Raw genomic sequence first — 13,193 nt, forward strand, 5'->3', positions numbered from 1 at the left:
TTTCTCTTCTTATCCTCTCCCCACCGCTCTTTCTCTCTCTTTCTCTCCCCCCTTCACCCCCCACAATTGGATATTGGTAAACATAGTAATGCTTTCCACAAGGTTCAGTTTTGGCCTTCTCTTTCGGATCTGCCAAATCCATTGTAGAATTTTCCTAAACAAAGGTTGTTCTCTCCATAAAAGAAATTCTACCACTAGCTTCAAAATAATTATTTGTTCTTACCTATTACGTATGTGATATGTAAACATAAAGAAAAAAAAGTAAAATTATTTTTTGGTGATGGGTTTAGGAATTTTTCTTTTTTTTCCCATTAATTTGTATTTTCCAGTTATAAATTGCCTTTATAATAAGTTATTTTTATGTTCAATAAAAAAGTACATACAGCCCTTTATTTTTTTATTTATTTATTTTTTAACGTTTGTTTATTTTTTTGGGACAGAGAGAGACAGAGCTTGAACGGGGGAGGGGCAGAGAGAGAGGGAGACACAGAATCGGAAACAGGCTCCAGGCTCTGAGCCATCAGCCCAGAGCCTGACGCGGGGCTCGAACTCACGGACCGCTTGATCGTGACCTGGCTGAAGTCGGCCGCTTAACCGACTGCGCCACCCAGGCGCCCCAGCCCTTTAGAAGTTAAATTGGACAGTATCTCAAATTGTATCTTAAATTATGCATACTTTTTGACTTACCAGCTATAACCAGGTAGTAAGATACTAGTTTCTTCATCCCCTTCTCAACATTTAAAAAAAAACATTTGCTCTTCTCACATACAAAAAATTGTGTTTATTTTGTGAAAATTTTTATTTATATTTCTTTGTTTTGGTTGTATGCTGGTAAGTCTGAACATTCTAAAAATGTAATGATTAGCTATTAGTATTGCTTCTTGTATAGGTTCTAGAGTTGTAGGTACATTTACCATTTATTATATTTCAAAATTATTTCCTTCTTCAGATCCCACTGTCCCCACCCTATTTTATTTAGACTCCCCTCTTCCCTCAAAATTTTTGGTTTTTTTCTTCTTTCTTTCTCTCTCTTTTTCTTTTTTAGCTTTATGCCTGTTGTGTTTCTGCTTTTTCCTTGGTTTGGAAATCTCTCCCACAATCTTTGCCTTTGAAATGTCTACCTACTTGGTACAACACATGGGATTATAATAATCATTGTAATAACTCTCTCATAGTAGCACTACATCCTTCCATGTTTTGTTCATCATCTTCATAGCTATCTTAAACCTGCCATTTAGATTCAAAGCTTCTTGAAGGCAAGAACCATGTTTTCCATACCTTATTTAAGTCGCCTTGCGTATAAAAGGTTCCTAACAAATATCTTTGGTCTTTTTTACTGGTAAAATCCTTTCATTATGTTGTGCCTCAGAATTATCATTATCCACAAACATTTGTCAAGCATCTGGCAGGGACATGGAGTATAGCAGTAGGTAATGTAGAGGTACTGGATAGAATAAGATACAGTTCCTCTAAGATCTGTGATCTCCTACTACCCTAGGATTAGTTCTACAGTCTTTAAATGGAAATCATCACATTGTTTTGTAAATTTAGAGCCAAAATAATTAGCAAACCATGGGCACAGGATAACATGGGATGTATGTGCTGTTTGATTTTTAAAATATTTTTCAATATGTATTCATCTTTGAGAGAGAGAGAGACAGAGAATGAGTGGGGAGGGACAGAGAGGGAGACAAAGAATCCAAAGCAGGCTCCAGGCTCTGAGCTGTCAGCACAGAGCCCAATGTGGGTATCAAACCCACAAACTGTGAGATCATGACCTGATCTCAACCTGAAGTTGGACCCTTAACCGACTGAGCCACCCAGGCACCCCGATGACTATTTAAATAGTAGGTGCTATAGGACTTCAGAGAAAGGAGTAAGCACTTTTGTGCTGGGCCAGTAGAGGACCTTACTACAACTTCTGGACCTTGAAACAAGGATAGACTCTAGGTCAGCCTGGAGGAGTGGAGAGGGCCTCCTGAGTGTGCAGAGGAGTAATGGAATGTGTTGAGTAAATAGGCTGCTATAGGATAAATAATCTGCTGTAGGTCAGACTATTTCTAGGCAGCTGTTCTAATCTTGGCATTTTTAGTAATCCTGTTAAACAGATGAATGATTGTAGTGTGCCCTACCTATTTTCTTAGTGTTCTGGAACTTTTACTAATTCGTATTCCTTAGGGTTCTTGGAGTGAAGAGAAGGAAGTTGGTGGTGGGGAGTAGGAAAGTTCATCCATGGACCCCTCTTTGAATTTCAAATTTTCTCATTGTTGAAGGATTTTATGTTGTGGTAAGTAAGGATATTCTGAGCATAGAACATTACCAATTATTTCATCCTTTGGTTTGTCATCACAGACTAGATGAGACAATACAGGCAATTGCCAATGGAACCTTGAACCAACCACTCACCAAATTGGATAGATCTTCTGACGAGCCTTTGGGAGTTCTGGTGAATCCCAACCTGTACCAGTCCCCTCCCCAGGTTAGTGGACCTTTGCTGTAACTGGTAATGAGAGGAGTTTGGGCCCCGATATTTCTCCTTTCAAGTGTGCCTCTTTCATAGGCTTTAGATATCAGTGTGCTCTTTCACACACCCACCGACCTTATTTTCTGTCCCCAGTTTTTTCCATTTTTTTGCAATACTTCTTACAAGTTGGCCTGCATTATCTTCTGAGTATTTCCCAAGAGAGGGTTTTGTTAAATAAGAAATTGAGACAATAATCCCATGGTTCTTTTGTTGATGTTTTCTCTACCTTTTATAGAATATGGGTAGTCCCATAGAGTGGTGTTTTAAATTAATACGTTCATTGTTGTCATTCATTTTTCCATCATATCATTGAGCATCTATTATGTGCATTCATAATAGTAAGTGACAAACTGTATGTTGCTTCTATCCTCAAAGAACTCATAGACTAGTAGGAAGAAAAGAATCACATAAGCAGTTCTAATACAAATAGAGATATAAATAAAGTATGGTGGAAACCCAGAGAAGGGAAGTACCACTTCCAGTTGAGAATAAAAGAAGCTTTAATAGGGAAGCTACATTCATTAAAAGGAAATATCCAAGAAAATGGGTGTTTGGGGATGGTGGGGAAAAAAACATTCCAAGCAGACTGAACTGTAGGAATAAAGCATGGGTACATGAAAGCATGGCCTGTATATTTATGGAAAAATGAATGTAGGCTGCATAGATAGTGGTTATCAAAGGGATTATCCTGAGAAACAGACTAAGGTTAGGTAGGTAGAACCAAATCACTAAAATGTTTAAATGTTTAGCAATTTTTCATATTTTTATTTTGTATATAAATGTGTGCCATAGAAAGTTCTTCCGCAAAGAGATGCAGTCAGAGCAGTGCTTTAAACAGCCTAACTGTAGGTACTTGTTCAGCACTTTACACATGCCAGCTTCTTTGCCAGGTGCTAGAAAATTAAAAGGTAAAGGCCCAGCTCCTATCCTTAAAGACTTAGTGGGGAAACATGTTTGAATACAAATAATTTGAATTCCTTAAGATAGTTTCATATAATACTATATGTTAATTCTACTTCAATTAAAAAAAAGTGCAATGATAGACACATGTTGTGCATAGAGTAGGACTTTAGGAAAGTGTTCATAAACACTCTAGGAGTCACAAAAGAAATAGTGTTTGAGAGAAGACTTACAGGATGAATAACAATTTCCAATGAGACAAATCTAGGGAGGAAATTCCAGGAAATTCATGTACAAAGGTTCAGCAGTTTAGGAGTATTGTAGGTTTGGTAGAACCAGAGGTTAAGTATTGTTAGAAGCTAAGATGAAAAAAAAAGTTGAGATGGACTAGTGGGTGTATTAGTTTCCTAGGGCAACCATAACAAAGTCTCACAACTAGTTGGCTTAAGACAATAGGAATTTATTCTCTCACAGTTCCTTAACACCAAAATCAAGACGTTGGCAGGCCCAGACATTCCCCGCAAAGGCTCTATAGGACAATGCTTCCTTGCCTATTTGAGCTTCTCCTGGCCCCAGGCATCCCTTGGTTTATAGCGGGTTCATTGAAATGTCTGCCTTTGTCTTCACATGGTCTTCTTCCCTGTTTTTGTCTCTCTATGTGTTCTTTTTTTTTCATAAGGACAGCAGTCATTGGATTTGGGGTCCACCCTAACCCAGTATGACCTAATCTTAATTTGATTACATCTGCAAAACTATTTCCACATAAGGTCACTTTCACGGGTTCTGGGTAGATGTAAATTTTAGGGGGGGATACTACTCAACCCAGTACAGTAGGCAACATCTTACCATGAAAGGCCTTATGTCTCATGCTAAGGAGTTTGGTTTTATTTCAAAGTAGGCAAAGAGAAGTCCTTAAAGAATTTTAGTAGAAGATTGGCATGACTTCCATGCCTGTATAGAGATTCGAGGGAGGAGTAAGACTAAAGCAGGGAATTTGCTAAGAAGGTTATTGCAGTAGTGTAGTGGGGAGCTGATGAGGGCCCAGGTTAGTGTAGTAACACTAGTAGGACAGTAGAGAGTTACTTAAAGGCTAAAAATGTGGATGAGACCAGTTAGCAGGCTCTGTAATAATATTAGTGAAAGATAAGAGGTTAATTTGAGAAAGTGGATGTGGGAATAGAGAAACAGGTAATATAAACTATAACTGTAGTAGAGATAAAACAGTGAATGTGGACCTCAGAATTGTTCAAGTACCAACATGTTTATGAAATCACTTATTTCCCCTGTAATGGATGAGTCCTTCCTCTGTATTCCCAGTTAAGGGCTTCTATCCCCAGGTAGTATTTACTTAATTCTGCTTTATATTTTGGTTAGCTATTTATGTGTTTTTCTTCTACTAGGATCATAAGTGCCTTGAAAGAAAGAACTGTACCCTTTTTATACTTGATGTGCTTTTCACATGATCAAGTACTGAATAAATGTTTGTGTTTTTTTAAGATACGAAGCAGTTGATTAGAGTCATAAAATTATATTACATTAAGATTCTTTTTTTTTTAAATTTTTTTTTCAACGTTTTTTATTTATTTTTGGGACAGAGAGAGACAGAGCATGAACGGGGGAGGGGCAGAGAGAGAGGGAGACACAGAATCGGAAACAGGCTCCAGGCTCCGAGCCATCAGCCCAGAGCCTGACGCGGGGCTCGAACTCACAGACCGCGAGATCGTGACCTGGCTGAAGTCGGACGCCTAACCGACTGCGCCACCCAGGCGCCCCACATTAAGATTCTTAAAGATCAATTTAGTCCAACCCCATCATTTTATAATTGAGAAAACTGAAACTTTTAGAGGTTAAATGATTGCTTAGAGTCTCTAAACTACCATTCTAGTTTTTCCCCCTATAAATTATCAAACAAGTCAAAAAATTAAGACAACTAACCAAAAACTTCATCTTAATAAAGACCTTTTTTTTTTTTTTTTTTTTTTTTAAATTTTGAAGACTTTCAGTCTTCTTGTTCTGGAACAAACACGAATCTTTGTCATTCTGTGACAGAACTGCCAGGACACATCAGTTTTCTATATTACCACTGTCCTATAATTTTCTCTTCTTTTCATGTAATGGGGGGCTTGTTTCAGTAATTCTCCATCCTTTCTGTAAAAGACAGGTTGTTCCTTTCAGGGTAAGAGAGTATGTCTTGCATCCAACAATCATAACTACTGCCCCCGATAGCATCTGATTGGCTTTTTCACAGTCCCAGCATGTGACTCTGCCTTTAAGCACATGAAAGGTGTGTGGACCAAAATTTGGAACCTTCATTTAATGCAATTATGTTGGGAAATTGTCCAGAATGGATTATGGATCATTAATAAGTTTACAGTAGAAGTAATTACAGACCTTATACCTGGTCTGCTTGTTGTATTTTTGCTGGAATTAGGAATCTACATATGGAGATTTCAGCATTCTAATTATCTTTTAAGATAGGACCTTGTTATCATATCTACATCTCCTTCTGAATTTATACCTACACCTTTTATGTCCTTGTTTCAAACAAAGGTGGGATAAACTTTAAGAAAATGTTCCCAGTATGATTTCCTCATTGTTAGCAGTCATCTCATTTTGTATACCTACCCCAGGTTCTTCCCTTGTCAGACAGAACTGTATGTTTGGTTTCTTTTTTGTGTAGTGGATAGACCAGACAGGTGCAGCCTCACAGAAGAAGGCTTTCCATTCAGGAGGATCGGAACTAGAATTGAACTCCTATCGGCACCAGTTGCGAATCCAGGACCAAGAATTTCAGGAAGGCTTTGATGGTGGCTGGTGCCTCTCTATGCATCAGCCCTGGGCTTCTCTGCTTGTCAGAGGGATCAAAAGGTAAGGACGGAAATGAATCTTGCCAGTGGAAGATTTTACAGTGACATAAACTTGATTTAGAATTATGGATTAGAATTCATTTTCCCCAATATAGTGATGATTTATAATACTCTTCAGCACATAGAAGTTTAAGCAGTATATTCATGTTACTGATTTGGTAGTAGTGTTTTTACTGAATAGCTTAAAAAAACCCTGAGGTTAGAAAGGCTAAGGATCCTAGTCTAAAAAAAGAATAAAATACCAGTTTTTCCATCTTCAGAAGGAAGTCTCTTGACAAAACTTCTCTTGGCTTTGCCTTTGGAATATAGTATTCAGCAACATTAATGGTTTGATCTTATTTGAAATGCAGTTTTTATGGCTATTTATTAATTTTTTTAAGACAACAGCCCAACTGTGTTTTTTTCTTTCATATATCTATGTACTAATCTGACTAATCATATGAAAAACTACTTGTCTAGAAAAATGGGGGATTTAAGAGTTAAGTTGCTTTATTACAAGGTTGAGTGGTTGTACCTATTCATGATGGTTAGAACTTAATGTTCTATGGTTTCATGTTTCTTCTCAATTCAATTTTATTTTATTTTTTAATTTTTTTATTAAAAATTTTTTTTAAGGTTTGTTTATTTTTGAGAAAGACAGAGTGTGAACCAGGGAGGGACAGAGAGAGAGAGAGAGAGAGAGGGACACACAGAATCTGAAGCAGGCTCCAGCCTCTGAGCTTCAGTGTAGGACCCTATCCCACAAACTGTGAGATCATAACCTGAGCTGAAGTCAGACACTTAACTGACTGAGCCACCCAGGTGCCCCTATTTTATTTTAAGTTTTTTATTTATTTTTGAGAGAGCTCAAGTGGGGGAGGGGCAGAGAGAAGGACAGAGGATCTGAAGCAGGCTCTGCACTGACAACAGCAAGCTGGATGTGGGGCTTGAACTCAGGAACCATGAGATCATGACCTGAGCTAAAGTTGGACGTTCAACCAACTAAGCCACCCAGGTGCCCCGCTTCTCAATTCAATTTTAAAAAATATTTTTTTCAGTGCATCTGGCTGGCTCAGTTGGTAGAGCATGTGACTCTTGATCTTGGGGTTGTAAGTTAGAGCCCCACGTTGGGTATAAAGTTACTTAAAAATAAAATCTTTAAAAAAAATAAAAAAATAGTTTGCTTTTATAGATATAAATAGAAAATTGGAAAATACGGTGAAGTAGCTAGAAAGAGAAAGATCTCCTATAATCCCACCACTTAGAAACACCTACTTTTAGAATTTTAGAGGGCTTATTTATATTTATCTTCCTGTGCTGTTATATAGTAAGGTAATAAAATATATTTAGTATTTTATTTCTTTCACTTATCATTACAACATACTCGCTTTCTCCCTTTTTTTCCAGTTTTATTACACTTTAATTAACAAATAACATTGTATTAGTTTAAGTTATACAACATAATGATTTGATATATGTATATATTTTTAAATGGCTGCCTCAGTAAGTTTAGTTAATATCCTTTACCTCACATAGTCACAAATTTTTTGTTTCTTGTTGTGAGAACTTTTAAGATCTATTCTCTTAGCAGCTTTTAAATATACAGCACAGTATTGTTAACTATAGTCACCATGCTGTACATTACTTCCCCAGGACTTATCTAATACCTCAGTTTTGAGTATTTTTACCCATTTACCTCTGGCAACCACCACTTTTTTCTCTCTATGAGTTTGTTTTTTTTCAGATTCTGCATATAAGTGAGATCATACAGTATTTGTCTTTTTTGTCTGATTTGGCACAATGCCATCAAGGTCTGTTGTAAATACAATGGCAGGATTTCCTTTATTTTTATGGCTGAATAATATTCCATTATGTATATATACCACATTTTCTTGATCCATTCATCCATCAGTGGGCATTTGGTTGTTTCCATATCTTGGCTATTATGAATAATATTGCAGTGAATTTGAGGGTGCAGATATCTTTTTGTTCCTTTTTATTTTATCTATTAGAATTTACTATGCCTGAGAGTGTCCTAACTCATAACAGTAGTAATATACTTAAATAAATTTTTACAGTTCTAAAAGCAGCAGTAGCTCTATAAAATAGATAAGGCCAGTATTATTACAGTCTTGCACAAATGACACTTACGTAAGGACACTTTATAGATAAAGTAGCTTTCTCTGAATTAAAAGCTAGTTAGTGGCAGAGATGGAACTTGAGTTCAAGTTTTTAGTGGTTTTTTCCAGTCTTACTGTGTAAGTTTCAGTCATTTGTCTTCTGAAAGAAAATTTTTTATTGGCATTTAGTATCAATCATTTCTACGTTGGTGTATTCATTATTAGCTGTGATTTCCTTCTTTCATTACGGTGCATTGTCATTTTTCTCCCTTCTTGAAGGTTAGGTCTTCTTGCTTTGGTTTGTAATTGCTTTTTAGTTCATGTGTGTAATGCCATTAGAACAAATGCATGTGAATCTGCTTCTGCTCCAGGGCAACTAGACCCTCAGGTATCTGTTCTTACTCAGTTTTCTACAATTTGGGTGTCTTTTCCCTCTTCCAAAGCAGAAAACTAAACAGCTCGCTTTCTGCTGAGAGAATCAGAATGTTTACATTTCTCTCCTATTTTGGATCTATATTCTTCAGATTTTGTTACTGAAAAGAACAGATGAGAAACATCCAGCTCACAATCACTAATCCCACAAATAAAATGAATGATTCTGCCACATTTGTGAGACCATTTTCCCAATAACCCTTCAGATTATTTGGTGTGGAGGGAAGAATGATACTGATTAGTTCTTCATTTTTTGATCACCTGCTATGTATGTGCCTGGCACTATTTCAGTTCATCTATATTGGAAAATGAAGGATATGAGAAATTCCCTATTTCCCATTGTAAGAATAGTGTAATAGGAGTATATTATCAAGGTATTTTATTTGATTGGAACTAAAAGAGAAACATCCTTTTTTTTCTTCTTTTCACTTATTTATTTTTTGAGTATAGTGGACACACAATGTTACATTAGTTGCAGGTAGACAGCTTAGTGATTTGACAAGTTTATATACATTATGCTGTGTTCACCATAAGTATAGCTACCATCTGTCCCATTACATTGCTATTATAATATCATTTTATTCGTTATGCTGTGCTTTTTATTACCGTGACTTAACTCATTCTATAACTGGAGTCCTGTATCTCTCTTTCTCCTTCACTCATTTTGCCCAACCTCCCATCCCCCAGGAATATCTTTTTGTAATCCTTGGAGAGTAATTAAGTTCTCTTGGATGCATTGTTATTCCACCTAAAGATTCTTTCAAACTAGTCAAGTTGTTTAATTATTTACAAAGAACATAATCCTTTATAAAATACTTAGAAAATATAAATGAATATGGTTGCAATTTAAAGAGTGAAGATGATAAACATTTTTATTTAAATTCTATAAAGTGACAACTATAAAAGTACTATTCTTAGAGATTTGTGTGTTGGTGAAGATTTTCCTGTTAGGTTAGAAAACGATTAACAAATCTTCCAAGAAAAAGTTAGCCCGTGACTCAAAGAACATCAAGGATTTCCTTTGTGTGGGACAGTTTGGATGCCTTAAAAGTGTAAGATTTAAATGGTGGAAGTCACAAGGCTAGTGAAAGATACAAGTCTGACTTACAGAGAAGGAGTTAAAAATAGGACCTGAAAGAGATCATTGTCTTTATTTTATTTATTTATTTATTTATTTATTTATTTATTTATTTATTTATTTATTTATTTTTTCAACGTTTATTTATTTTTGGGACAGAGAGAGACAGAGCATGAACGGGGGAGGGGCAGAGAGAGAGAGGGAGACACAGAATCGGAAACAGGCTCCAGGCTCTGAGCCATCAGCCCAGAGCCTGACGCGGGGCTCGAACTCATGGACCGCGAGATCGTGACCTGGCTGAAGTCGGACGCTTAAGACTGCGCCACCCAGGCGCCCCGAGATCATTGTCTTTAATCTGATGATAGGAAAAGCTAGAGAACAGGGTTCATACTCCATTTAAGGGTATTGTGTTATAATTATGTTTTTCACACAAAATACCCCTCTTTGTCAGATATCTTCTATAGATCTCTTGGTTTAGCTGGGTGATTTGCTATATTAGATGAGATCCTGTGGGACACTAGAATTTAGATCCTTTCTACTAAATTTGTAATTTTTTTAAGGGTGGAGGGCAGAAGTTGGTACACTCCTCACAGAGGACGTCTTTGGATAGCAGCCACAGCCAAAAGACCCTCCCCTCAAGAAGTCTCAGAACTCCAGACTACATATCGTCTTCTTCGTGGGAAAGGTGACAGACATATATTCTCCATTCAGTATTACTTGATGGAAAGGAAAGAAGTTCATCTTCTTTCACCCCCTTCCTCCTCTGACTTTTTTTTTTTTGGGGGGGGGGGGGAGAGGGAAGTAGATGAGAGGGACTTTAATCTTTGTGTACGTTTGTTTGTTTAGCAGCAAACCTGGGCAGATGTTCAAAGCATTCATTCATCAAACAGTGCAAATAAAAATATCAGTTCCCAGGGCGTATGACTGGCTCAGTCAGTTAAGCATCTGACTCTTGATTTCAGCTCAGGTCATGATCTCACCATTCGTGGGTTCAGCCCCCACGTCGGGCTCTGCTCTGGCAGCGACTAGCCTGCTTGGCATTCTTTCTGTCTCTCCCTTTCTCTCTGCCCTCCCTTGCTCCCACCTGCTGTCTCCTCTCTTTCAAAATAAATAAATAAACATTAAAAAATATGCTTATCAGTTCCCAAGACCAGAAATCAACCATCCTGTTTTAACTTAATATAAGAAAATTTTCTTTTTTAAAAAAATTTTGACTGTGAGAGTATAATGACTTTTATAAACTCTGGGATCTTTAGATTGGGAAGAACAACCACAATAAGAATTTTTTGAGGGGACTGACCCAAATAAACATCTGCTATGGGATTTGGACAGGTCAGAGTTGGTTGACTTAACCATTATATTTTGGGAATTACCCCCAAGCACATCATATTTGGATCCAAAAAAACTGTTTCTGACTCTTAGATGTCTTGTTTTCCTTCCTCTTATCTAACTCATACACTTGTTTTGAAGGTAGAATGAGAGGATGATGATAGAACTACCTTTAAAAGTTTTAAGGAAACCAAAACTTGAGGAATCAAAGGTGCTTGTTTCCTTAAAAGCACAATGTTTTGACTGATATGACTAGCTTGTTTTATTTTTTTTTTTTAAATTTTTTTTTTCAACGTTTATTTATTTTTGGGACAGAGAGAGACAGAGCATGAACGGGGGAGGGGCAGAGAGAGAGGGAGACACAGAATCGGAAACAGGCTCCAGGCTCCGAGCCATCAGCCCAGAGCCCGACGCGGGGCTCGAACTCACGGACCGCGAGATCGTGACCTGGCTGAAGCCGGACGCTTAACCGGCTGCGCCACCCAGGCGCCCCATGATTAGCTTGTTTTAAATTTATGTTCTGTCATTCTTTTTTTTTTTTTTTCCTCTCTCTCTCTCCCCCTGTGTTCTGTCATTCTTAAATGTTTTACTACACTTTTTGGTTTTTCTCTTCACAGCTGTAGCTTGTTTCCAAAACCCATTGCCCCCAAACTCCAGGTTAATCCAATTGAGTATAGGTGGAATGATTTTTTTTGGAGTGAAGTTGTAGGGTCCTTGAACTTTTTTTGGAGTGAAGTTGTAGGGTCCTTGAACTTTGATGGTGTAAGGGTAATTTTTTTTTATAGCTTAGAATGTAGATAGTGGACTATGCCAGACACTCACTAAATTTGTTGCTAAAATGCAAACACTTGTGCTAAATAAAAACCTCATTGTTTTTCTGTGTCTACAGTAGGTAATAGAGATAGTGATTTGTTCAGAATTGGAAACAGATTTGTGAGTTTCAGGGGAACAAAAAGGAGATATAGCTGATGCTTCTCTTATTCTTGATTCAGATGTGGAATTTCCCAACGACTATCCATCAGGTTGTCTTCTGGGCTGTGTGGACCTCATTGACTGCTTGTCCCAGAAGCAGTTTAAGGAACAGGTGGGTAAAGTAAACTTCTCTTGGACACATGCTTAGTTTGCCACCATAATTGACTTGTAAATCCTTCAATACAGAATATCATGCTATCATAGTAAGGTGATAGCAACTGAATTTAGACGTGTGAGGATAATCTTTTCATAGGGAAATACTGGACAGATACAAGACCAGTGCAGAAACAGAAAAACTAGTGATTGTTCTGGTTTCTAATACATGTACATTTCTGCATAAAAAGCTATTTCCCCGGTCAAGCTAACAAATAAAGGGTCCTCACCTTTCATAAAACTTTGCTGCTTTTGGTAAAGATACCCTCCATTATCCTTTGAATTATTTCAATTAGGTGGTGAGGATGATAGGATTTGTTATTATTGTGGAAGATTTGGTTCAAGCCAGAGAATTCATGATAGGCAAGTAAGTTTGAATTCTGATTTCTGATTGCCTGGACTGTGCCATATTTGGGGAGTGTATATGCGAGGGAGTATGTGCACACATGTGTAGGTATGTATTTTTATTTCTTTTGATCATTGAAGGTTGGACTGACATAACTAGATTTCATTTTTGAACAGCAGAGGGAGCCTAAAGACTTTAGCTTAATTGGAGAACGCCTGAAATTTTAGAGCTGTATGTTTTGTTTTTTTTTTCAGCGTTTATTTATTTTTGGGACAGAGAGAGACAGAGCATGAACGGGGGAGGGGCAGAGAGAGAAGGAGACACGGAATCGGAAACAGGCTCCAGGCTCTGAGCCATCAGCCCAGAGCCCGACGCGGGGCTCAAACTCACGGACCGCGAGATCGAGACCTGGCTGAAGTCGGACGCCAACCGACTGCGCCACCCAGGCGCCCCTAGAGCTGTATGTTTAGACTCAGACTAGCAGAATCCAAAA

The 13,193-nt window shown here is 37.6% G+C and overlaps 1 protein-coding gene across 2 annotated transcripts in view; it reads left to right on the top strand.

Annotated features, from left to right (window-relative positions):
- Positions 1 to 13,193, top strand: part of TRIP4 (thyroid hormone receptor interactor 4) — a 70,665-nt gene that overhangs the window by 32,275 nt on the left and 25,197 nt on the right. For both annotated transcript variants that reach the window (XR_005795859.1, XM_040492958.1), the window contains exons 8-11: positions 2,353 to 2,479; positions 6,105 to 6,292; positions 10,461 to 10,585; positions 12,222 to 12,313. Coding sequence is in view for 1 of the 2 variants with exons in the window: in XM_040492958.1 (XP_040348892.1) it covers positions 2,353 to 2,479; positions 6,105 to 6,292; positions 10,461 to 10,585; positions 12,222 to 12,313 (532 nt within the window). In the remaining variant the exon portion in view is untranslated. The remainder of the gene's footprint in view (positions 1 to 2,352; positions 2,480 to 6,104; positions 6,293 to 10,460; positions 10,586 to 12,221; positions 12,314 to 13,193) is intronic.

Source organism: Herpailurus yagouaroundi, unplaced genomic scaffold, assembly GCF_014898765.1.
Source record: "Herpailurus yagouaroundi ecotype Mexico unplaced genomic scaffold, PumYag 184, whole genome shotgun sequence".
NCBI lineage: Eukaryota > Metazoa > Chordata > Mammalia > Carnivora > Felidae > Herpailurus > Herpailurus yagouaroundi.